Source organism: Dipodomys ordii, unplaced genomic scaffold, assembly GCF_000151885.1.
Source record: "Dipodomys ordii isolate 6190 unplaced genomic scaffold, Dord_2.0 Scaffold5, whole genome shotgun sequence".
Taxonomy (NCBI): Eukaryota; Metazoa; Chordata; class Mammalia; order Rodentia; family Heteromyidae; genus Dipodomys; species Dipodomys ordii.
In genome coordinates, this window is record NW_012267221.1 from 27,378,173 (window position 1) to 27,404,786 (window position 26,614).

At 37.8% G+C, this 26,614-nt stretch overlaps 1 protein-coding gene across 5 annotated transcripts in view; it reads left to right on the forward strand.

The window, feature by feature from the left end:
* The window catches only part of Osbpl6 (oxysterol binding protein-like 6), a 109,276-nt gene that overhangs the window by 50,739 nt on the left and 31,923 nt on the right, over positions 1-26,614 (forward strand). For 2 of the 5 annotated variants that reach the window (XM_013029992.1, XM_013030002.1), the window contains 9 exons: positions 377-430; positions 1,505-1,618; positions 1,725-1,895; positions 6,130-6,262; positions 9,457-9,560; positions 10,094-10,186; positions 14,906-14,980; positions 20,370-20,535; positions 24,604-24,737. In XM_013029992.1, coding sequence (XP_012885446.1) covers positions 377-430; positions 1,505-1,618; positions 1,725-1,895; positions 6,130-6,262; positions 9,457-9,560; positions 10,094-10,186; positions 14,906-14,980; positions 20,370-20,535; positions 24,604-24,737 — 1,044 coding nt within the window. The remainder of the gene's footprint in view (positions 1-376; positions 431-1,504; positions 1,619-1,724; positions 1,896-6,129; positions 6,263-9,456; positions 9,561-10,093; positions 10,187-14,905; positions 14,981-20,369; positions 20,536-24,603; positions 24,738-26,614) is intronic. The other 3 variants (XM_013030011.1, XM_013030020.1, XM_013030029.1) reach the window with 3 other exon arrangements.

Here is a 26,614-nt window from a genome sequence, read left to right on the forward strand (position 1 = left end):
GAAAAAAAAATTCCTGTCAAATTGTGAGGAATTCTTCCTACTCTTTTTCACTTTCAGGAATATCCAGGGTTGGTTCATTCAGTAAGTCTTAGCTGCAGACTCAGATTTCCTCTCGCTAAGAAAAACCATGGTGGAAAGACCCCATCTGTATTGAGTTATGTGTGAAAGAACCTTTGTAGAATACTCATAGCCCAGAGCTAGAGCTCCAACATCCTTACCATTTAACATGACTGACAGTGGCCAGATGCATTGAGTTCACATATTAAAGTAATCAAATGTACTAACTGTGAAATGTCAAGCAACGTTAGACTCATATTTGCAAATGTTTTATATAATTCGCATACAGAGAGTAAGTAAGTGTGTTTGGTTCTTGCAGAGATTTTTTGTCCTGGATAATGGAATGTTAAAGTATTCAAAGGCACCACTTGATGTAAGTAGCACACACAGGACATGTTTCAGGATTGATTTAGAATTCTACTTGAAGTGAGTAAACACTGTAATTGTACAAGCCCTGTGCCCCACTTACCAGCTTTGTGCATGTCTATGCCTATAATGTTTAATGAGCCACCAAACTGAATGTTCTAAAGAAAGTGGGGTTTTATTTTTATAATCAGAGTAGCATAGAATCTCAAACTAGTACAAGAAGATTTGCCATAATTACCTTGATGTATATTTTTAAAAACAAGCTTAAACCGAAAACTGACACATTAACAAAATCATCATTTCTCTCTTGGAGACAAAATGCAAATAACCTCCATTTTTTCTATACTTCCCAGCAAACTCTGCTTAATGTGTTTTTTTGAGATTTAAAGCAACCTTTATTTTTGTCCGTGTCCTTTTAAAAACTCTCTTTGAATTTTATATCTATTTCATACATCCTTTTATCTTGGGAATAACAATTCACTAATATTATTCCAAACTAATGATCTATTTTTGTTTGACACACAAAGCAGGGTACATGCAAAACTAGAAAATTCCCTCTTTATGGTTATGGTGTGGGAGAAGTCAGCAAAGGCTCAGATTTTAGTTTTGTCCCCATCTCTGCCATCATGAGCTGTCTTCTTGATCAGAAGTGGGCAGCCAGAAGAAGAGCCAGCTGCTCCCACCTGCCCAGTTCTTCCCTGACCGCCGTCGTCCAGATGACTATTTGTGGCTGTTCTGAATCACAGGTCAAAAGTTGACCACTGTAATTTTAGGAAACACTGAAGTTGTATTTTTAGGAAGATATAAGATATGTAATCTAGAATTTTGAGAACTGACATTAGTGGGGTTGCCCAAAGTAGAGGTAAATTGGTTAAGTCTTGTGTACTGAAGTTGGTGTAAAGTCACAGCACTTTAACTATCCTCATTGTAAGGATCTTAACCATTTTCTTTTTATTAAAGAGGCATAGTTACCCACTTTCCATAGATAAGTTAAAAATTACTTTGTGCCCACTACAGTTCAGTATAGAAACACAGGAAACTATATATCCTTCTGGCATATTTATTAGTCTTTTAATTTCAGATTCAAAAAGGGAAAGTTCATGGGAGCATAGATGTTGGACTGTCCGTCATGTCAATTAAAAAGAAAGCTCGGCGAATAGACCTCGACACGGAGGAGCACATCTACCATTTGAAGGTGAAATCACTTTTCAACAGCTTCTCCGATATGAGCAGAGGAATGCTGCCGTGGTACACAGGAGATTGGTTTCCCAGTGACCTTCACCTCTTTCTCACTGTTTCAGGTGAAATCCCAGGACTGGTTTGATGCTTGGGTCGCCAAACTCCGCCATCACCGATTGTATCGTCAGAATGAAATTGTGAGATCACCAAGAGATGCTAGTTTTCACATATTTCCCGCAACCTCTACAGCTGAGTCCTCCCCAGCTGCAAATGTTTCTGTCGTAGATGGAAAGGTAGGGCTTTGCACTATAAAAAAATCAGCTTGCAAATTGTTTAAAAAATGATGCAAACCCAATACTGTGTCTTACTTGAAAACACCAAAAAGAGAAAGCTTGCTTTGTCAACTGACTCTCAGAGGACATATGGTAGTGGCAGTGGCATTAAAGCTATACAAGTATAAACTGGGCAGAAATGTGGATTACCAAAAGCATTTTCAGTTATTTTTCCATTCTAATAAATGGACTACCTTCTATTTTCATGTGACTTTGTAAAAACCTTGGGAAGTAGAACAAGCAGTGGTTCAGTCAGCATGCAGAAATCAGATACATTCTGGGGTAATAATATGGTCCCGCCGGGTGCTGGTGGCTCACACCTGTAATCCTAGCTACTCAGGAGGCTGAGATCTGAGGATCACAGTTCAAAGCCAGCCTGGGCAGCAAAGTCTGTGAGACTTTTCTCTCCAATAAACCACCAGAAAACTGGAAGTGATGCTGTGGCTCAAGTGGTAGAGCACTTGCCTTGAGCTGAAGAGCTGAGGGACAGTGCCCAGGCCCAGAGTTCAAATCCCACAACCAACAAAAAAAAAAAAAGATGATCCCCAAGTTTTGAAAGTGAAACATGATTTCTTGCCCTGAGCTATAATGTATACATGACTCAGAAAGGCTAGTAAGTCTGTCACAGAGTTAATGATGGTTGGCTGGAGAATGTAGAGCCTATTTTAGTGACCAGTTCTGTGCTAAGCATTTGTTATTCACTCATCTTTAATTTTTACTATAGCCAAAAATCAGAGCCACTAAATAATCTGTTCATAAGTAGTATAGCCATTCCAGCATGGGATTCCAAATCTGTTCCTAAACTTGGCACCACTTCTATTATACCAGGTGCTGGGCAAGTGAGGCTGAACTTGTTGTTTGGGTTGTAGTAAAGAGTTCATTTTCTGTGTTATAGAAAAGTTAGTGGGATTTCCTGATTAAAAGTCATGGTCAGGACAACTGGCGGAAAGGCAGCTGTTCTGCCTTTGATTCAATAATTTCGTTTCCTGAAACACAGCAGCATTAAACTGCCCAGGGCTACTCCAGTTTCACACTTGACACCTGAAGTTGAGGACAGACACTTGCCCCAAGGACTGGATTCACAAACAATTCAGTAGAGATTCTTCTTTCTTGGTCTAAGTTTCCTTTGTAAAGCACTTAGACACCCCTTATTGAAAAAACAGCAAGAGTTCAAACAGATTCAATGAAACATTATTCAGTTGTAAAGTTTATTTCCAACATAGTGTCTTGTAAGTCTCATTGTTACAATGGGTCAACCTGTATCCTTGTTTCAGCATTTTGTTATTTCCCTTCTCCTCCTCAAATTAGAAAAATGTATATACAAGATGCAGGGCACTGGAATCAAATCCGGTGAAAACAGGGGTTATACTATGGGGGAAGAACATACAAAAGAAACAAAAAAATCACATAGTACATTGTAAGTACACTAAAAACAACAGCAAGAAAGATTAAAACCTCTTGTGTCCCTGTCCTGGGGCTCACTTCACCTAGCATCATCTTATATGGTCATATGTACATAGCTTTTGACCTTTTCTGCTTGTCTGGTAAGATTATCCTAGACATATACTAGTTATTGCAAATAAGGGAAACCATGGGACCTATGTTTTTTGGGGCCTGGCTTACTTCACTTAATATGATTTTTTTTCCAAGTCTTTCTGTTTCCTAACAAATGGGGCAATGTCATTCTTTCTGATGGAGGCATAGAATTCCATTGTGTATATATACCACATTTTCTTGATGCATCCATCTACTGAGGGGCATCTGGGTTGGTTCCATATCTTAGCTATGGTGAGTAATGCTCTGATAAACCTATTCGTGCTGGTAGCTTTAGTGTGGCCTCATTTGTGATCGTTTGGGTAAATGCCCAAAAGTGGGATTGCTGGGTCATAGGTTGAATAGCAAAAACAATCCTTAGCAGAAATAACAGTGCTGGAGAAATATCAATACCAAACTTCAAACTCTACTACAAAGCCATAGTAATCAAAACAGCTTGGTACTGGCACAAGAACAGACCTGAAGGCCAATGGAATAGAACTGAAAACCCCAGAAATGAACCCACAGACCTATAGCCAACCTAACCTTCAACAAGGGAGCTAAAAAAATAGAATGGAAGACAGACAGCCTCTTTGGTAAATGATGCTGGCAAAATTAGTTAAACACTTGTAGAAAACTAAAATTCGATCCTTATATACCACCCTGCACCAGAATCAACTCCAAGTGGATCAAAGACCTCAAAGTCAAAGCAGACACCCTGAAAACATTACAGGAAGGAATAGGAGAAACTTTAGGGCCCCTTGGCACAGGCTGAAATTTTCTTAATAAAGACTCAGAAACACAAATCAAAGAAAGGTTGGACAAATGGAATTGCATGAAACTGCAGAGCTTCTGCATGGCAAAGGACATAGCTAGCAAGATCAATAGAAAGCCCACGGATTGGGAAAAGATCTTCACTAGCCAGTTTTTTTTCTTATTTCAGTAGAAATTACTTAAATAAAGTTTGATAAATCCCATTAATTGTATTCTAACAAGTGACATTGCTTACATGATTTTGTTCTGGTTGCAGCTTTCTGAAGAACTAAATTACCTTTCTCTAGGAATAGAGTGTATGTTAGCTCTAATACCAACAAATCCTGAAATTAAAAGAGAACATGCCAGAATGTTAGAGGACCAGGAAGTTTGGGGTCCTATAGATTCCCTTTATATTCCTCTAGTTTCTCTGGACCTGCTGTGCTCTTACACAGGATAGGATAAATCTCAGTATTTGTCCAGATTAAATGAAAAATATATACTACATATTTCTTGAAAAACATAATTTTTAATTTGTTTTTTTTCAGCTTCTACCTACATCTTTGGCACAAAGTGTTGTTTAAAAGATGCATTATTTTTTGTCCCCTATCGTATTTATCAAATAACTTAGATGATATCTGAGAATGGTGACTGAAACCCAATCCTCCCCATTAGTCTGGCAATAAGAAAGCTCTTTACTTTGGTTTCACAAAGATCTATCTGTTTCTCTAGTTGCAAATCATATACCTCTATGACTAAGTCAGTGAAAGGTTTCCATTACATTTTTCCAAATGCAATGAAGACTGAAGAGAAGTCGTTTTTTGTATGTTTTATCCCTTCTGTATATCAAGTTAGGAGGCTCCTGAATGTTAATTGGTTTGTGGCTCTGTGTGGTTAATAAATATGTCTAGATTTGCTAAGTATGGGCATCATTCACTTTATAATGATTTAGAAGAGACACAATCAGTTGTAATTGAATATTAAAGACATAGATGGACTTTGAAAATTATTTCAGCTTCTTGGAAAATAAGTTTCTGTTTATTTCACTGAGTATTGATTGCACTCACACTGGTTTCTACATATTTCATGTAGATGGAAAGTCTATAGCAATAGACACTAAATGGCAAGATTGCCATTTTATACAGTTTTCAGCATGGAAGGCTTCTTGCTGGTGGGTAATGGGTTTGGGAGTCACGTGTGGCTGACTGTAGGACACAGAAGGCTTTGAGAGTGGAAAGGCCTAACGTCAGGAACTAAGAGTGTTTCAATGGTGCCTGGTGTTGATGGCTCAAGCCTGTAATCCTAGCTTCTCAGAAGGCTGACATTTGAGGACTGTGGTTCAAATCCAGCCTGGAAAGGAAAGTTCATGAGGCTCTGATCTTCAATTAACTACCAAAAAGCTAGACATGGAACTGTGTGACTCAATAGGTAGAGCCATGAGCAAAAACAACAACAACAACGAAAACTTCAGGGACAACTCCCAGGCCTTGAGTTCAAGCCCCAGGACTGGCACCAAAGAACAAAACAACAACAACAAAAATGAAACAAGAGTATTTCAATGAAAATACTATAAAATACAATCTGCTGAGTAATTTTTAAATGCTTGGGACCTGAGCTGCCAGATCTAATGAGTCTGACACATGACAAACTTGAACATTATCCCCTTTCCTGAATGGTAGAGCTCCCTATTTAATGAGAGTTCTGTTACTGCTATGAATTTCCCACTCACTGAGTGCATGTCATGTTTAGCCAGAAATTTCTTCTACGTCTTTTTTTTCTTCTACCTCTTGAATGCAATCTTTCTTACGTTCTTTCCTTCATGTCATTTTCAGGGCACCCATAATGCCTGACATTTGTACTGTTTCTGCTTTCTGCAATCATATGCTTTCTCTGCTTTTGTTTGTTTTAGGCGCAATCAAACAGCTTTCCATGGCAGTCCCCTTTACCAAGCAGCAGTAGTCTCCCTGCTACCTGCACAACTGGCCAGAGCAAAGTGGCGGCCTGGCTACAGGACTCAGAAGAAATGGACAGATGTGCAGAAGGTTCGTTCTCCTTTCTGTAGCCTATCATAAGTCCGGACCAAAACAAAACCAAATCAGAAACTCATGATGAGAGTGCTGCAGTTTTAATCTTAGCCTCTGTGATTGTCCCCTGGGTTTTCCTTTTCCTTATTTTTATGTACTAGATGATACTCCATGTCATGACCCAGGTTTCTTACCTTCCATTTTTCCCACACTGTCAAGAATCTAAGTTTTTGCCCATGCCTTGACTTCCATCCCCTTCAGGCTTCTCTTCTGCTTTCTTTACTGGTTCCCTGTGGCTTCTTCACAGCACCCCAACCCTGGAAGCCCATTCTCCTGTACTCTGCACTGTCTTCCACTCTAGGCTTCTCTATTGCTTTTCTTTCCTGTAAAACAAGTATCTGTTTCCAAACCAGATCCAGCAAAATTCCAATATACTGCATCCTCTATCTATAGTTACTTGTTTTGGGGGTGTTTGCTATTGATCTAATCTTAAATAATCTAAACTAACACAGAAGTCCCTTATTCTGCCCAATCTGAGCTTAATCTCCTACCATCTCCTTGCTCAGCCAGAGCACATCGGTCCACACTTGTTCTGTAGGCCATTTCTAGTCAATCAGATGGTTTTCATTTGATCTTCAAAGTTGAGAAAAACAAGGGCAATGTAGGGAATATAGGATTCAGTTGAGTTAATTTTTTCTTTTCTTTCTTTTTTTTTTTTGCCTGTCATGGGGCCTGAACTCTGGGCCTGAGTGCTGTCCCTCAGCTCTTCAGCTCAAGGCTAATGCCCTGCTGCTTGAGCCACAACTCCACTTCCAGCTTTTTCTGCTTATGTGGTGCTGAGGAATCGAACCCAGGACCTCATGCATGCAAGGCAAGCACTCTACCACTGGGCCACCTTCCCAGCCCGACTTAGTTTGTTCATATCATCTTGAAGTAATGTCAGGATTAATTTTTAAGTTCTTCCTTAGATGAAAATTATAATAGAAAGCTGTTCTTAATATTCTCACTTAGAAAAGAAATTAAAACTTGTCGATCTGTGTAGTCTCCCAAACCCACCCCCAATATGTCCTTTCACTCTAGTTATATGTGAAGCTACAGCTTTTTTATCAAACCTCTGAGACAGCCACATCCCAAACTCAAAGTTTCTGTGAAACTATAATTTAGGAGGGATTTTATATTCATAATCATGACCAGCTTACATTTCAATAATGGGTTTTCCTTGGGAGTAGTCACCAAATACTCAGATGATACAGTAACTTGAGGTTGGAGAATGAAGCTAGACCTTAACTTTCTGAGGATTCTACAATTTTTTGCAGCAATTTTAAACCTTGAGCAGTTTTAAGTCAACTTCTGGTCTAGACCTCTGGGAAACTTAGGTCCAGAGAATTTTTCTCTGTTGGCTTAGTTTTTATGGTTGCTAAAGTAGAGCTGTGTTTCAAACTTTAGTATTTTAACAGCACAGTGAATGTTTGTGTTTAAAGATGTTGTGTTGCTTTTCAGGTCTTTGACCCTCCTTCCTGTCATCCAGTCAAGATCAACCTCTGTTATTTCTTTGAAAACATCCTCTGTGAACCTTCCACTTGTCTGACTTTGTCCTCAATTGATTCCTGTCTTAGGCCAGCCATTCTCCTTGTCTCTGATGGTCATCCAGTCTCCTGACTGGTTTATCAGCTTCAGTCTCTTGCTCTTCCTGCTTCATCTTTCTCAGAGGCTCATTGGGAAATTACCATACTTGAGATTGTATGAAAGCCCTGGACACATACTTAGCAGCCTTATTATTCTGTTATATTCAGCCATGAGACGTAGATATTACCACTCTCTCCACTTTGTGGATGAGGCAGGTAAAATGTATAAAGGTTCAGAAATTTGTCCAAAATTATACAGTTGTCTTGATAGAGAGGTTGGGATTCTAGCCAACCCATATTTGTCTAACCCCAAAGCCAATTCTTTGTCCACTACATAGTGCTATCTTAAGACTATTAGTTATTAAAAATAGCTTTGATGCAAAAGCATTCAGTTAGGTGGAAGGCATGTCTCAACTGGTAGAGTGTCACCCATGAGCAAGAAAGCAAGGGAGAGTGCATTCCTAAGTTCAAGCCCACTATCAGTGCAAAAAGAAAGCAAACAAAAAGCCCTTTAGTTATTATCCATTGGCTCTGCAGCATTAATTCAAACTGCATAGCCCAGCCTTTAATAACCCATAATTTGGTATTTTAACTCTGCACACCCTTTCAACCTTGCCTTCTGTAGACTCAACCAAACTGCTCTTCCATGAACAATGTGTATACCTTTGGACAGATGTGCTTCCTGGCCTGCAGGGCCCTCTCTACCCTTCCAGGCTTTCCCATTTTGCTGAAAGCTTTCTCTCAAGTTTCTAGGCACAGAAAGAAAAAAAAAGGTCCACTCTTTTAAGTCTGTTCTGATGACGTCAAGACATAAGAACCTCTTAAATCTCCTATAGCACTTAAAAAAAGAAATATATACTGGTCATTTGTCATGAAAAGCACCTAATATTGAGATCTGTTAATTTCAAAAGTAAGACTGTTTCATTGGTTGTATTTCCTAAGATATATCATCTTATTGAAGCCATTAGGTATCCGATTTATAACTCTAAAGCTTTAAGATTTTGGCTGTTCATATGTAGCTTACAACTCTACAGGAAAATTGCTTAGCTCTTGGAGCACATTTTTTAAGGAGATAAAATATTGAATAATACAATGTTTCATATGTTTTTTAATAAATCATTTATTGCAATACTATTAGTAAGCTAAATTGTAACTGATTCTGTATTCCTTCCTGTTTTTCTGAACTCGAATTTGGCTCCATCCAAATTTTGTCCAACTACCTTCTAAACTGTTCTAGAAGAAAAGGTAGGCAAGCCTCTAAGGATAAAACCACAGACTATTAAGTCCCTTTGAGTGTTTTTCCCAGGTGACAAAGCCTTCAGGGAAGGAAGGCCATCATGCATAATTTGGGGATTTTAATGGTTCTGTGCTAAGAGTTACAAATGATAAGAATTACCTTTGAGATCATCTAATGATCAATTTTTATGGTTATAAACCAGAGTAGGGTCTGTTTTGTTTCTCTTGCTAATATCACCGTAGTATAAACATGAGACTGCCTAATTATATTTACCATAATGTGGAGTACTTTTATTACCATCACCTCCATTCTTGCCCAATTCTAATGTTTTAATTTCTGATTTTTATTAGATCTTGCACACTGTCAGTCAAACCTTGTGGAACTTAGCAAACTACTGCAAAATTTGGAGATTCTTCAGAGAACTCAGTCAGCACCTAACTTTACTGATATGCAGGTAATCATATAACTGTTGCTGGTTTTAAAAAATACTTAAGAAAATAATTTTTAATCTGCATTGGATTGTTCTATGAACAGTCAAAATGATGCTTAAAAAGAAACATAATTTACAGGTTAATTTATAATCTGGAGCCATTCTTAGCATTTTTGAATCTTAGTGTCACTATTAATTACATTGCTTTTTAAAAATGTTTAACATTTAAATACAGTACAAACTGCTTTGGAGGTATATTGGATTATTCTTCCCTGTTTGCTTTGAAGATATAAATTCAGACATTCTCAGAATTGGCTACCTTTTCACGTAGAAAAGATGCTCACAATCTCTAATCCTGTTTGCATTTTGCCTATCAGAAATCTTTTACAACTGAGTTGTAATAGTCTCGGCTTTTAATGTGATGCCTTTCTCTCCTGGCTGATTTGCTTTAAGGTTCTAACAGTGATTCCTTACTAACTTGCTTATGCTGTTTGTATGTATATCACCTGTGTGAACTTAATAATCCTTTGTTGCTTTTAACTATTTGTGTAACGTAGGCTAACTGTGTAGATATTTCAAAGAAAGACAAGCGAGTCACAAGACGCTGGAGAACAAAAAGTGTCAGCAAAGATACAAAAATACAACTGCAGGTACAGCTTTTACTTTTCCTTCCTTTGTGTTTTCAATTACTTTTAAAGTATTAGTTTTAATATAACAGTTCACAGATGTTAGATTGAGTAAGTAGCCTGTGCTTTTTTAAACAGAGTTGTATTATTTAAAATAATGGGAAATCTTATTTTACTTACTTGGATATAAGTGAAGAGACTTTGAAATAAAAGTTAAAGTTATATTATGTCTAGGGTCTGAGAAGGTGGCTCAGTGGTAGAGTGCTTGCCTTGCATACCTGAGGCCCTGGGTTCGATTCCTCAGCACCACATAAGCAGAAAAAGCCGGAAGTGGGACTGAGGCTCAAGTGGTAGAGTGCTAGCCTTGAGCTGAAGAGCTGAGGGACAGTGTCCAGGCCCAGCGTTCAGGCCCACGACCAGAAAAAAATAAAATAAAATAAAGTTATATTATGTCTAAACTAAAAATCTAGTGGATTTTGATGAACACTCATATACAAGACATTAAAATAGACTTTTATGGATGAATTTCATGCAGAGTTTTTTTTCTGTTTCTTGATAGGTAAAAAATAAGAAATCCATAAACCCTAAGTTCTAGCATACTCACTGTGATTGTCTGGCTGTATAATTTCGTGTACTTCTGCTCAATTTTCTGGAGTTCTGTTTGCTCCAGGGTAAAGTGATTGAGTTAATTTAATGATCCCTTAATTCCCTTTCAAGTTTGAAATTCTATGATTCTACAAACAAATATAAGTAGTATTTGAACTGCAACAATCATTTTAAATCTGAAGTCTTAATGGCTTGTGATGAATTTACTTGAAATTTGCTTGAAATGAATTCTTTATTTGAAATAGGTGTTCTGGATTTTTAAAGATCCTCTTAATGTGATTACATTGCAATGATCCAAAAATATGGTAAATGCCTAAAACCTCTTATATGATAAATCATCTTCTTAAGCTAAAATCTCTACTAGTAAACTTAGCTGTGTATTATAAATGATTCTTTCCCTGAATAATCAAAATAATACTTACAATGGTCTTAAACATTTTTCACTATAAATATGTTTTATCATAACACAAAGGTAAAAGGAACTGCTTTTCAGAATGCTTCAGTTTTTTTCCTGAATAGTTAACAAAATAATTCTCAAATTCTGACTACTTTAGTAAGTCTTTGCATTGTAATTCTGAATGTGTAAATAACAAACTATTACTTTGCTTGCTAATTTGATGTATTTAAAAATAAATTTTCCTAAGTACTAACAATCCACATTTTTTACTTAGGATACCTATATCCTACAAATACAATTTTGTGTGTTCTTTTGTTTATATTTTCTTGCTTTCCCTCCTGTTCATAAAATTAGTTCTGTTGGACTAAAGTGCCAAATAATTTTACAAGAAAATTAGCTAAAATTAGCCTTTGGCAGTTTGATTTGTTGTGATCTTATAATTGCCCTGGTTTGTTTGTTTTTTGTTTATGTGTTTGAACGATAATGATATGGTTTTCATAGCCAGGAAAAAAGAACCATTTTTATAAATAAAAAAGCCAGATCCTTTAAATAATAGAGGAAAGCAACCTCAGAGGAACATAAATATTTGCAAATAGGTATTATCTCAGTCTGTTTTTGTGAGGCTTGGCAAGGAACAGATTCCTGCTCTTGGTTGCTCTCATGGGTAGATTGGCTCTCTGCAAGTCTGAGCACAGAGCCCTTCGACTGACTCCTGTGGCTAGGAAGCCCATCATAATTCCCACATTGTTCCATTTCCTTTCTGGAAGAAACCACACAACTGTTAATATGCTTTCTAGACACAGTCTGCACTTCTAAATGTGCAGAGAAGTTAGGAAGATGTTTCTGAGTCATCATAATAAATCATTGAAAATGCAGGAGAATATTGTCCATTTATATTCCTCCCACATGTTTGAGTGGTTTGTTTTTAAATTTTTATTTATGCTATTTTGCTTCATTTTGGTATTACTTAGAGGTGGCAAAAATGGCATGTGTAATTCATATACATATATGCATATATATATATATATATATATATATATATTCCTGCTTATTTGGTGTTATTGAGGATTTAACCTGAAACTTAGACTTGTGAAGCTAGTGACTTGAGCCATGATTTTTCCTGGGGCTTGAATTCAGGAACTCAGGGCTTAGGCACTGTCCCTAGTGACTTGAGCCATGAGTTGTCCTGGGGCTTGAATTCAGGAACTCAGGGCTTAGGCACTGTCCCTGAGCTTTTTTTTTTTCCTCAAGGCTAGTGATCTCCCACTTCTATACCTCTTCTGGGTTTTTACTGGTTAATAGAAAGTAAGAGTCTCATGGACTTTCCCTCCCAGGCTGGCTTCAAACCTTGATCCTCAGATCTCAGCCTTCTGAATAGTTAGGATTACAGGTGTAAGCCACTGACATTCTATTTCCTTTCATTATTTTTTTGAGGTAGGGTCTCATTCTCTGTCTGGGACAGGCTAGGTTTTTATCCTAATTATACTTTACCCATATCTCTAGGGATGACAGGCCTAGGCAATTGCTACTAGTTATTGTTTCTCCCATAGCTGGCATAACAGACTTATGGCACCACACCCAGTCATTAGTTGAGGTAGTCTCCTAAGTTTCTTTTTTCTTTGCCTGACCTGAAATGCTATAGAGTTTGGAATCATCCATGGACCTTCTGTGCTTTCACCAGCCTTTGGGATGCTCATTCTCTGTGACAGAAAGATTGCTCCAAACATCACAAACCTACTAAAGAACCATAAGCTTATGTGGAGATAACTATGGCCCTCATCATTATCTTTCTTAGTAGCAATTTGCCTGCAGATAATCATGGCATTCATTTTTAATCGAGTAGATCGAACACAGCACTACTACTTCCTCCAAACCCTAATAACTGCTTTTTCCTTCCTATCTGCAATTGTCTTTTTACTCTGGGAATTTCATCTAATGAGGCTGCTGTCTGTTTTGAATCTGTTCTCATCTGCTTTTCCCTGGTGATCACTGCTAAGCCAGCTTGAGAGGCTTTTCGGTTGTGACGGCTCATTTCCCATCTTCTGTTATGTGCTCTCTTAGTTACCTGCTGTCTATGATGGAAGCTAAACTGTGTGGTGGTCACTGCCATTGTCATTGATCTTGTGTCATGAAGTTGTCATTTAAAAGTAATTACACTATAAATCTTTCTTTTAAAAAATGACCCCAGGAAAGTGAAGAATATGTCACGCTGGATGGTAAATGCTTATTTTGGGATAGGTTGGTTAGCTTGTGCTCTTGATCTGAATATGAAGGTAAGTGCTAGACCTAAATGGACATACTTGTGACCATGCATATGAGTGTCTGACCTCAGGAATCCAAGTATAACTTACACAGTGATAGAAGGGTCCGTGGGATTATCTCTCAGAAAAGAGACTTCAAGTTTTTGAGTACTGTTAATCTCAATAACATTATGCATTGACAGTTGGAGTTTTCAATAAGGCAGACGAGGCCAAAGAAGGAATGATTTTATAGGTGTGCTGTAGAGAAAGAGCTTTCCTGTGTTATTAATAGGTTAAATTAAATATTAGATCACTAGATGTTGGAGGCATTAGAAATAGTAAGAACTATGTATTAATGATAAGTGATCTGCCAGTCACATGTAGCTACCCCAAATTTTATCATCCTCAAATTATACTGAATGGTAAAAATGAGTTTTTTGTTTTAGTATAAAGAGATTTTTATAGAAAACTTCCTGGAAAACAGATTATATATATATATATATATAATATATATATAATATATATATATGTCTGATATGTATGTATGCATGCAGAAGATTTGTGAAAATGAAGTAGAAATATGAATATAATTTGGAAAATTTAAAGAAAATTAGAGATAAAACAATTTAAATATTTTTCTATCATAATGACAGGTAAAAGCAGTCATCTAACATTTTCAATCTAAACTGTTAGATTATCGTGAGAAAGTATACATCTGTCAATTGAAAATAAAACTACCACTTACAATGTGGAAGCTTCAAAGCCCATCAGATATGGGTAGTTAGAAGGAAATGCCCTTTAATTCCATCTGACAGAGAGAGAGAGAAAGGAATGAATAAAATAAATTTCTGGAATTATTCCCCTAAAACTAATGCATATGTTCAAGTCACTAAATGAATCTGTACTTTGAATTTCTTGTAGCTAAATGTACAGGCATTTTCTCCACACATCGAGGAACTTGAGGGTCCTCTGCCACCTTTTGGGAGCTGGCTTCCTCCTTAGAAAATTCTTCAATTTGAAGATTCCGGCACTCTGTCTAATGCTGAGTTCTAGCCAGCATGCTTTCTTGGGTAGGGCATTAAGAAATGAGAAGAGTCTGCTTGGCCCACAGGGGCCTCCCATTATGACTAGTTAATTTTAGTATTTGCCTTGTTACTTCATATAACATGGTCTCTCTGAAAAAAGCGGTGTGCACATTACTTTAGAATCTCAGCCATTCATACATTCACAACTCTTAGCCTTTTGGGGTAGAGATTGTACTCAATAAATAGTTTTGCAGTGTTTGATCGGCCAGCCATGAGAACAATGAACCTTTTTCATGGCATGAATACCTCTCCCCTCCCCATGAGCTCTTTTCAGTGCTAAGAATTTTTTGAAAACCAAGTCAACTTCAGTTAAAAACTCTCCCTTGTCTGACTATCTTCCATCCTCCCATCTCCCATCCTGTCCCTCCCCTGACCCTGTGTTTTTACCCCCTTCTCTTCTCCCATTCACTGTCAGGAAGGGCCACCTGCGAAGGGCCAGTTCAGCACAACTCGGCGCCGGCAGAGGCTAGCGGCAGCAGTGGCTACAACAGTGAGTGGATTTCAATCTCAAGTGGAAGTTTAATAAGAGTGAGAAACTGTGTACAGGTCACCTCCCTCTTCTGACGGTGCCACTCGTGAGGGATGGCATCAGCTGTAGCCCCCTTATGTCGAAACAGCTTCTACCTGGCCGTCTTTGAATGGCAGGAGTTGGACTCGGGTATTCATTTTTATATTGGAGAACAAATACACAATGCAGATCTTTACTTTGTCAGTGTAAGAAATGGTTTAAACTCAACACAGGTTTGCTAAACTGAGTATAGTGCTCTGTGGTTGGAGTTTTCTTTCTTTCTCTCTCTCTCTCTCTTTCTTTCTTTCTGTCTTTCTTTTTCTCTATCTTCCCTCCCTCCATCCCTCCTTCCCTCCCTTCCTTCCTTCCTTCCTTTCTCTCTTTCTTTCTCTCTCTCTCTCTGTTTTTTTCTTTCTTTTTTGCCATACTGATGTTGGAATCTACTGATTTGCCTTTGTGAGAAAAGTCATGTTACTACAGACAAAAAATTGTGGGTTTGGTTTTTTTTTGTAGCAGTGTGACTGCTTATGTAGGATGTAAGAAAGTACTGAGGGTAAGGGAAGATGAATTTTGATGCCATTTTAAAATGGCTGCCCAAGGTATACTTAGCAAAGGAAAATTGTTTTCTGGAAAGAATATTTATATGAAAATCAGAAAATAATAGTGTGCAAATGGGAATGTTAAAAAAAAACAGAGTCACATGGTGTTTAATTCATATTTGAGAAGATTTGTTGTCGTTTTTCCTCTGAAAGGAAATGGAGTAAATATAAGGAAAATAGAGAACATATTGGTATAGGTAACACAAAGAACAGTGAGTGTCCATACAGAAGATTAGGCAGAGTATTTGAACATAAAAATGTTTTGCTTTGACAAGTACTGGTGGCTCACACCTGTAATCCTACTTATTCAGGAGGCTGAGATCTGGGGATCATAATTCAAAGCCAGCCAGGGCAGGAAAGTCCATGAGACTCTTATCTCCAGTTAACCACCAGAAAATCAGAAGTGGTGCTGTGTCTCAAGTGGTAGAGTGCTTGCCTTGAGCTGAAGCGCTGAGGACAGTGCCCAAGCCCAGAATTCAAGTCCCATGACCAACAAAAAAAAAAAAAACAAAAAACTTTTGCTTAATAAAAGTAATAACATTTAGTTAATCATGAGATCCTGTGAGCTTTAAGATATGCACATTCTTGAGTTCATAGCAATCAGGGTATTTTTGTTTATCACATGTTTATTGAATTAACGAGCTCTTGTTAAAGTTGGGGTGTATTTCAAGACTAACATTATTTAAAAACAGAGATTTGGGTTGCAATGTAGAAAACTAGCTATTTGTGCAGAGATTATTGGTTACTTACTTCGTGATTAGTAATCAACTCTGGCTTCATATGAATGTTAAGCTGGGTTGAGGATCAGAAATGCTTTTGGTTATTGAAATAATAAGTGACTGGGAGTTTATTAGGGAACCTACTCTTAAATTTACAGTTTGGTAAACCTTTGAATAAATAAATCAGTAAACATTCATAGTGAAAGAATACCTTATGCATGTATTCAAGGGCAGATGAATGAAGTCCATGACATTGAGGTAATAACAAATTTGACAATATAGACCTGCATAATTAGTTAAATACTTCTTAAACTTATTTATAGAATTATGACATCCAAATGTTTATTAGTAGTCTGGAAAGAGAAGGTGAAAACCTTATGAAAATACTAGTACTTCTTTAGATAATTAGCTTCTAAGACAACATTAAGGGAAATAATTGTGTTTCTTCTGTTTTCATATTTTAGATTGTAAATACAAACTGAATATAATAAAGAAGAACTAGCACCTATCTGAATACAATGGCTTTGTATTTTTAAATAAAAGGCAAAAGAGAGAAGCTTTCAAACATGAAAGCATTAATGGTCACATTCCAACATAGCTGTTACAATAAGTTATAAAAATAACCTAGAGGTATACAATGAGGAAAGCTAATATTTCAGGAATAACTATGACTATTCTATACCCTCTAAGCTCTCTAGCTTTGATTTTGTTCCAAAGCAAAACAATAACCAGGACCTATAGCTGGTTTTCTAGGTTCTACCCCCTGTCCCCAGTGACCTGGTGCTAGTAACTCAGCTCCTGTTTCTTTATTGCAGTGGTTCCTCTTTATTCCCAGCCCTTCCCCCTCCTAACACTAAAGTTACCCAGGTTCCAGTCTGTCCTGTCCTGCTTAGATGTCTTTTACTTAAGAGTTTTAAAAATGATTCCTAGTCACTTGCTTTCTTCAGATCCTCAGGTGATAAGGCAACTGAAATTGCACCAAAGGAAAGTGTACCTAAAGTGTTTTTAAAAATGTATTTTTGACACCCTCAACACTAGCAGAGTGGCCAGCCTGCCCCTTCACACAGACCTCACAGAACAAGAGTTTGGAATCAAGGAGATACTGACCCCTCCCATGTGGAGAATTATGAGACTCCCAAAGCAGTCTGTATTCCCAAAGTGTCCCTATACACATAACACAAACGCTAACAGCAAGGAACTTTTTGCTTTGATTCAATAAATCCTGGAAGGTTAGTATTTATCTGAGACCTATTGTGTGCATTTCCTTCCATGTTTATGCTGCAAAATGCAGAGCCAGCAGTACCATTCACAATTCAGGTTTGGTTTGGTTTCCCCCTTTACTTCTTCTTAGACAAATGGTAAGAGCATCTCCTAACATCCCCATTCCAAACTGCAGTTATTAGTACCAGACTTTTTCAGGATCAGGCTTCCTCTCAATTATAAGGACTTCAAGGATTTCCTTCCTGAGTACAGTAGAAAATCCCAAATCCAGCAACTAGGATTCTCAGGTAGAAACCAACAAAGGGCTGTGGGCAGCTCCCACTGTAACCAGCACTGACTTAAAATTTTAAGTCCTATAATACTCAAGTTGAGGAATAAAACATGAATAAATAAGTCCCTTTGGCTGAAGAGATACTCAAATTAATACATCCCAATGCATATTCACAATTTTATTTTGTTATTTCCTCAAAATAATCTGTTTGACACACTTTTTTCTTTTAACAAAACAGGTATCCATATAAACATTTTCAGTCAGAAATTCTGGAGCTGCCTGACCTTAATTTGAATGGAATGTTCCAAGTCCCTTTCCATGTAGACTACAAACAAAATCAATCTTATGTATTAATAGCTCATTTAAAATTCCATTATATTCAAAATGTACATTTGTAGCTTACAGTTTTCTTAGCATCTGACCCCACTATTGAGCAGAGGAACCATTGTTTCAGGGACAGGTGTGGGTCCCTTAGTGTGTGTGTGTGTGTATGTGTGTGTGTGTGTGTGTGTGTGTGTGTGTGTGTTGCCTAACAGTCTCCTATGCAGCCTCTCTCTCAGTCTTGTCCCCCCTCCCACACACTCAAAAGAGACTCCCAAGCCAGATGCGTCCTTGGAGTGTTGAGGTCTCCTGGGTACACATAAAACCTTTTCCCTGACCAGTAACACGTTATGTCTCCCTCAACAAAACACCCATGTTTCTTTGTCTTACTATTCCTCTAGTGTCTTATATCAGGAAGCATATCCTTAAATCTGGATACTTCCTGGTCTACCTAGATCTTTAATTCAAAGTCTTTACCCACAACTTCCTTATATCCACTAACCTTTCCACGGATTCTCCAGGTCCCTCCCATAGGGATGGATATAGACTGCTTGCTTTTCCCAGATTGGCATCATTTATCTTCAGATGTTCTTCCACATAAGTTCCACTTCTTTCCAGGTATCCCCAAAAGACTTCAGTTCATCGTTATCATGAGAATAACCTAAACAGGATGCCAGCAAATTACTGAATCCTGATGCTTCATGTTCTTGGATGGCTTACTTGCTGTTCTGGGTTCCAAATTTAGAACAGGCACAAGTTTGAGCCCGATAAAATGAAGCTGTTGACATCTCCCACCCTAGAGTAGTGAGGCTCTCACGGAAAATGCCATACAGACTTTGATCTCTCTAGATACCAAATTCTTTGGAGAGCACCTGTTCTTATGCCTAACTTAGGTGAACTTTTGGGAAAGCTTCATGCCTACTTTGTTCCAGAGATATCTTTTGAGAGAAATAACTCTACACCAGGCAAAACCACAGCAAAAAAGGTTCTCAAACTAAGTCTCAACTGCCCTTCAATTGCCTGTTAGGTCACATATTTTGTTTCTCTCCACTTCTTTCAGACATAGAAAGGGAATGAGACAGGGAGAGGAAGGGAACTCTTCTTAATCCACTCACCAAATCCAAGTTTAGTGCAAAAAAATTAAATGAAGTGTTTCTCTCATACATACACACATCAGAAGAGGTATTGGTTTCTTCTCCCTACAGCGTACTATATAGAGAGCAGGAATTATCATTTCAAACATGTAAAACTCAGCTTTAGTGGGATCTAACGTATTGTTCCTGAGGAAACTGAATAAACATCTATGTAGTGAGGTTTAGGGAGAAGTTGCTAGTGACATGACTTGCAAAAGGCATTGGTATTTCCACTCACAAGGAGAATGGTTGTCCAACATCATTTGTAATGTCAGGTTGAACCTTCTTAAAGGAGATTAAAAGGTGTTTGTGTCTAGCTAACAAACCTAGTGCAGAGCCAGCCTTCAGAGGAAGGCACCAATAGCCATTTGAGAAAATCTATAGTAATATGACTTTTCTACCTAATGCTTTTCATTATTGGCCAGTTCATAAGCCATATATAGATAGATAGATAGATAGATAGATATAGATATATACACATATACATATACATATATATATATATATGTGAACATCAGTTGTATGTAACACACAAAGGTAAACTACGGTGATTTGTATAATATATTCCATTTACTAATACACATTTTAGTAAATTTGTATATTTGCTGTTAAACTTGATTTTTGTTTTCTCTAATGGCCGTGAAGAAAGGGAGACTCTCTCTATATGCATGTCCAGAATTGCTACATTTTTAGTAAGATCCTGTTCGGGCTTAGAGAACAATGAATATAACTGTATCCTGACTTTGATAAGAGAAAGGCAGCTAAATCCCAGTTCAGCCTGCAATTTTCTGCCAGTAACTTTTCAGGTACAAGTGGGAGTTCAGAGTTCAAATAAATCTAAGATTATGTCTTCTTCTTCCTGTCATTCTGTAGCCATCGCTCTCTGACCATGAAAACCCAATGAGTCCTGTCAATTCTAAATCAACTATGGGAAACAAGATTCCTTCCCAGCCCAGCTACCTGCAAAATAAATGAGTACTGAGTGTCTCTAAGCCAGACATCAGAGCAGCCGCTATTATTTTAGAGAATAAGAGGGATCTTTTCTGTGTAGGGAAAGGTGGAACAGGGCACAGTTGCTCTTGAATAATTTATGTCTTCCTTTTTCAGGTTCCATTCAGTGCTACCATGTCACCGGTTCGCCTGCACTCCTCCAACCCCAACCTCTGTGCAGATATTGAATTTCAGACTCCCCCTAGTCACCTCCCTGACCCTCTGGAAAGTTCAACAGATTATACAAAGCTACAAGAAGAATTTTGTCTAATTGCACAGAAAGGTATCAATAAAAATAACATGGGAGGGAAGGGGGAGAAAGGAGAAAACAAGGAGGTAACAATGCTTGATAGAAATGTACGCATTCCCTTGCTCATGTAACTGTAACCCCTATGTACAGTATTTTTACAATAAAAAAACATATTTAAAAAAATAACATGTCCTTTAAAGGTCTCTTCTTCAATGAGAGACTTGTTTGATAAAAAGATTTTTTTAAGTCTTTGTCTAGGTAGTAATGGCAAAAAGATTAAATGGTTTTATATACAAAATACAGCAGATGTGGTTCCTGTTTGCCTGCATGCAGGACACATATCCCCAGTGTCAGTTTTGATTAAGGTGTTACTGGGATTGAGAAAGGAAGAAAGACAGAAAGAGGCGGTCCAGCAAGGTAATGCTATATACCGTCTTTTTTTTAAATGGCTTTTAGTTATCTTGTAATATTTAGTTATTTTTAACAAGGAAAATTAGATTCTATCTTTTCTCTTTCTCCTCCTCCTCCTCCCCTTCTCCTCTTCTTTCTCCTCCTTCCCTGTCCCCTCATTCCTCTCCCCACTTCTCTTCTCTCTTCTGTGTGTATGTGTCTGTCTGTCTGTCTCAGTCTCTCTCTGTCCGTCTGTCTGTCTCGGTCTCTCTCTGTCCATCTGTCTGTCTCAGTCTCTCTCTCTCTCTCTGTCTGTCTTCCCCCCCCCCCGTCTCTCTGTTCTGGGATTTGGACTCAGGTTCTTGGCTTGCTAGGCAAATACTCTGCCACTTGAGCCAAACCTCCAACTGCTTTTTTAGGTTATATTTTAGATTCTATCTCATAGTTTTGGCTGAGGTCAGCCACAGTCCATAATCCTCTTCCTTATAGTCTCCCACACAGCTGGGCACAGAGGTTCATATGATCACATCTGGTTCAATAACTTTTTGCTAGACTAATAGTGAACCACATCTCAAGATTTCTACTTCCTAAGTAGGTGTTATATTATGACTAATATTATTTATTTTGTTGGTCATGACTTGAACTCAGGGTCTGGTCACTGTCCTTGAGCTATTTTGCTTAAGGCTAGCAATCTACCACTTTGAGCCATAGCTCCACTTCTTGTTTTCTGGTGGTTAATTGAAGGTAAGAGTCTTTCCTGCTTTAGCTGGCAACAAGCTTCAATCATCAGATCTCAGCCTCCAGAGTAGCTAGGATTGCAGGTATGAGCCTCAGGTGCCCCAGCCCCCTTGCTATGTTTTTAAAACAACATTCTGTTGATTATATTTAGAGCTGATGGGTCAGGAATTGAGATTAGGTTCAACTATGAGGCTAGGTTCAGGTATGAGCCAAGCTTCAGCATTGTCTTACTGACTAGGTTCATTCAATGGAATTTAGCCTGAGTTTAGGTTGGGACTGAAAAATCCCAAATGGCTTCCCTGGTGTTCCTGACATATTGCCAAGACAGCTGGAAGTCTTCCTAAGGCTGTGACCCTGTTCCTGTCTATGACTGTTTAGACCTCCAACAGACTTGGAAGTTGCTGGTTCTCTCTAGGCCAGCTCTAGAACTGGTGTAGCTTCATTTCCATTGAATTCTGTAAGGCCCAAGCATCACAGGCTAGTTCAGATATGAGGGGATGGAAAAATCAGCTGAACCCTTGAGTCTGTTTTTTACATCAAATTTGCAGTAAAGCTTGTTGTGGGAGTTAAATTCCTGTCATGAGCTACAGAGAATAACATTTAATAAATAAGAAGCAGGATAGCAAGATGTAGGTGATTGAGCAGTCCTGTCTGTCATTGACAAAAGGAGTCTTGGATCTCAGATTAGCTCCTCTCTTACTTGCTGTGGTATTTAACTGCTAATCTTTTGACTTAAGATAATACTCCCTTCAATGTAGTCTTTTTAAATCTTCTTAGAGGTAAATGTAATGTTTTCAGTTATTAAAACCTTTTTACAAACTAATCATTTGTTTCTCTGGGACTGCTAGTAATACGTTACAATATATTTTTGAAAATAGATACTAATACATTCATTATCTGCCAATTCTCAAGAGCTTGGTGGCTCAGGAATAGGAGTATATAACAAGGACATCTCTGTGAATGTTGATCTCAACAAAAGCTTATAATCTCAAAACATCACAAAGGTGTGCTATAGTGTTTAACAAGAGCCTTGGCATTCAGAGTAACTTCTACTCTAGCACTCGAAACTTCAGGTATCAGATGCTGCCTTAGTTCTGTGACCCTACAACAGTTAACTATTTTACCCATCTTATTCTACAGATTTGGCAATTGAGATTCTATAAGGGCAACTCTTTCTTTTTGCTCCTAGTAAATGCATCTTCACTGAATTTTTAACTGGATGCTAATTATGCTATTAAATTAGCATGATAATGTCTTGTTCATAAGACACCATAGATTTATAGCCAATGTCTTGGCTAGAGTCAAAGCAGGTAGAATAGCACAATAACATAGTTGAGAATCCCTTTAGCACAGCTGCTAAAGAGACATGGCTTAATTTGAAGGCAGCCCAGGAAAGCTTTGTGTATTAGGTTACAACCCTGAACCTTTCAGGAAATACAAGTTTCAACAATCTTTTAAAGCCTCTGTTCAAAAAATCTATGTTTTCTTTTCAACAAACATATCAATCCTCTAAGCTGTGGGGGGAGGGGAAGAGAGAGGACTAGTCAGGACTGTTGAAGTGAACTCTTTGGGAAGCATTATGAGTTTTGAAATGAGTGGAGAGTCTGCTTTTAAAACCATCAAGTTATTACCTTTAAATTGAACATGGAATGTAGCATAAAAATCAGTGAAATGTGCATCCCATGCATGTGATAATTTCTCCCACTTTACTCTACAATATTTTGTGCTAACATTTTCCACTTTAAAAAATAAACTTCTTCAAGCTTGGTGCCGGTAGCTCACACCTGTAATCCTAGCTACTCAGGAGGCTGAGATTTGAAGATCACGGTTCAAAGCCAGCCCATACAGGAAAGTCCATGAGACTCTTATCTCCAATAAACCACCAGAAAACTGGAAGTGGCTCTGTGGCTCAAGTGGTAGAGCCCTAGCCTTGAGCTGAAGAGCTGAGAGAAAATGCCCAGGCCCAGAGTTCAAGCCCCATGACCAAAAATAAATAAATAAACTTCCTCAAACAAGGAAATACCTGGTTTAGAAGACTTGACATATTACAGAAACCACTACTGTAAAAATAACAAGTGGAAATATAACTTTTTAAAGTTCAGAATGCTGCATAAGATGTTATATACATAGGAAATTATCAGAGAGGTGTTGTTGTTGATTTAAAGCCACAGCGTTTTTTACATTAAAATGTTCTTCTCAGGTAGGTGGCTGACACCTGTAAACCCTAGCTACTCAGGAGGCTGAGATCTGAGGACAATGGCTCAAAGCCTGAGCAGGAAAGTCCATGAGACTCTTCTCTCCAATTAAATACCAAAAAAAGCTGGAAGTGGATGAAGTGTTAGAGTACTAGCCTTGAGCTTAAGGACAGCACCCAGTCCTGAGTTCAAGCCTCAGGACTATCACAAAAAAAAAATCCTCTCTGAGAAAACAGTGCAGTGCAAGTACTATTCAGAAAGCCAAGTCATTTCTTGCCTCCGAAGAACTACTCAGAACTTTTAGATCAGCTGTCTATTTTATGCTGACAGGAATCATAAAATGCTCTTTGGTTTTTGCAATGTACTTTGGGAAATATTTTTTAATAACTCTTAAGTTATTTGCATGACACTTTAGGGTAGTCAGAGCTGCTCAAACCACTAAATATAACAAGTAAAATATTTTCTTGTAGGAATTATAAGTTAATTGCTCAATAGTGATACTTAAAATTGATACTGATACTTAATATGCTGCTTTCAACTTTTAGCTGCCTCATCTGATATGATGTGCTAAATTTTTCATCCTAATTAATTACAACTGCCATATTTGTTTTGAGTGTGGGTATTTTGGTAGACTCCATTTAATACTGATTTTTAATTAGACTATAACATTGCCTTTCCTGAAAATGTCTAGATATGAGTTCAAGTCTTAAGAAGTTATCATTTTGTGTATTCTTTCTGGTTGTATTTAATATCATTCCTCACTTTATTCCCCATACAGTGCATTCTCTCTTGAAGTCTGCATTTAACAGCATAGCTATAGAGAAAGAGAAGCTGAAGCAGATGGTTTCTGAACAGGATCATAACAAAGGCCATAGCACGCAGATGGCCCGGCTCCGGCAGTCACTGTCTCAGGTAAATGAGAAGATCTGTTTTCAGATGCATGACAGGCAGAAGACGGCAGGCAAAAGAATGGAATGGGAGCTGACAGCCTGTGGGAGGGCCCCTCCCTCCGAAATTCTCCCAAGACCTTGCAGTGTCAGTGTTGAATTTTATTTTCTTCCCCAAAAATGTCAAAGCAAGGGTAAAAATAAGCCAAACTTCCTGCACACATATAATTTGCTATTTTGACTAACTGAATACTTAAAGCCTAGAGATACTGATAATGTAGCTCTAGAACTAAGCATATATACATGATTTACACATCTGAAATATAGTCATGACATATTAAAGTTGATGGTAAATAAAACAAGATCTGTTAGATCTTCCATATGTAATTTTTTTCCACTGAGATTTTAGTCTATTGAAAATTACTAGTTACTAGATATTCAGTTACTTTCTGGCTTGCACTCTGGGGATTTCCTTCCTTTCTAAGTTATGCTTTCTAAAGCATATTTCAATATGTATTTCTCTGTGTCCGTATGTATTATAGATTGGCCCTTATTAGTCCAATCTCAATCTATATCAAAGTCAGGGTTCTGATATAAATCCTTTAAAATTATTTTATCCCTGTTGCACTATCTCCTCTGAAGTAAATATTCTTTTCAGTTAGTCCTTAAATGCACTTACTTTAATTTCTTTGATATTGTGTGAGAACTCAGTGTTTACATAAAATGTTGTTCACTTCCTGATGCCTTGGATCAGAGTGAAGGAGCCAGCAAAGCCTGGGTAAGTGGTTTTCATGTGGATCAGATCTTGCCTGAATGGTTTCCTTTAGTGCTTAACAATGGGATGTAAACTGTATCACTGTGTTTTATGTTCCCAATGTCAGCGTACAGTCTTAAATTCCATGTTATGGCGTGCCACTGTCAGGGCCATACTTCCTGCATTTACTATGAAACACCTGAGGTTAGATGAGGTGCATACACTGCTTCAGGCCTCAGTAGCATGAGCATCACTGCAGCATCCTGTCTGCTGGCCTGCAGAGGGCGCTGTGTAAGAAATCATCTGCCTAGACTTCTCACGACATGTATCCATTGAATGTGCAGTTGATACTAATTAAACTTCCAAATCATTCTGAAAGTATCAGTCAGAAAGATCAAAATAATAGTCAAATTGGCATGTCGATATCCCCTTACAAGCACACAAAAATATACACTCTTAGCCCCTTAATTGTTGCAGTGTCTTCTCAGGAAATATTTAATGATGGAAGCCTTGTGGTACAAATCAAGCTTGACTAAGAAAAATAGGGACATTTTTTTCTCTTGCCTTCCACCTCATTTCTTTAATTCACTTCTTGTTAGGAATGGTCTAGAGATCTGGATATGAGCGTAAGGTCAAACTAGAAATGACTAGGAAAAGAATTTTAAAAGTAGCTATTCATTTATGTGTTCATTAATCCACTCAGATGGCTGTAGACTATGTGTTGCGCATGTAACACCATGTGCTTGGTTTCCGGGAAGCTCATGATCTGATTAGAGATGAGCAATATTTACCCAGAAAAACAGTTGTTTCCTAGGTAACAAAAAAATGAGAGAGTTCCCTGAATTAAGCACTAATGTCCTTTGTAGACAAAGAAGGAAAGGATGCTAACTAACATGATGAAGTAAAAATGAAACATCCTTTGGGTTCAATTATTTCCCTTTCTTGTTAAAGAATATTTGTACCTAAAGTCACAGCCTCAGTTGATTTCTGTTTGTTGCATTAAGATATTTTTCTAACCAAAGAATGAAAATATATGAAAACAGTTTGGGACTATAAAGACTGTTACATGATGTAAAACCAAAACAAAAAGGGTTAAATCCAGGCACTTGCAGTGCATGACTATAATCCTAGTTACTCAGAAGGCTGAG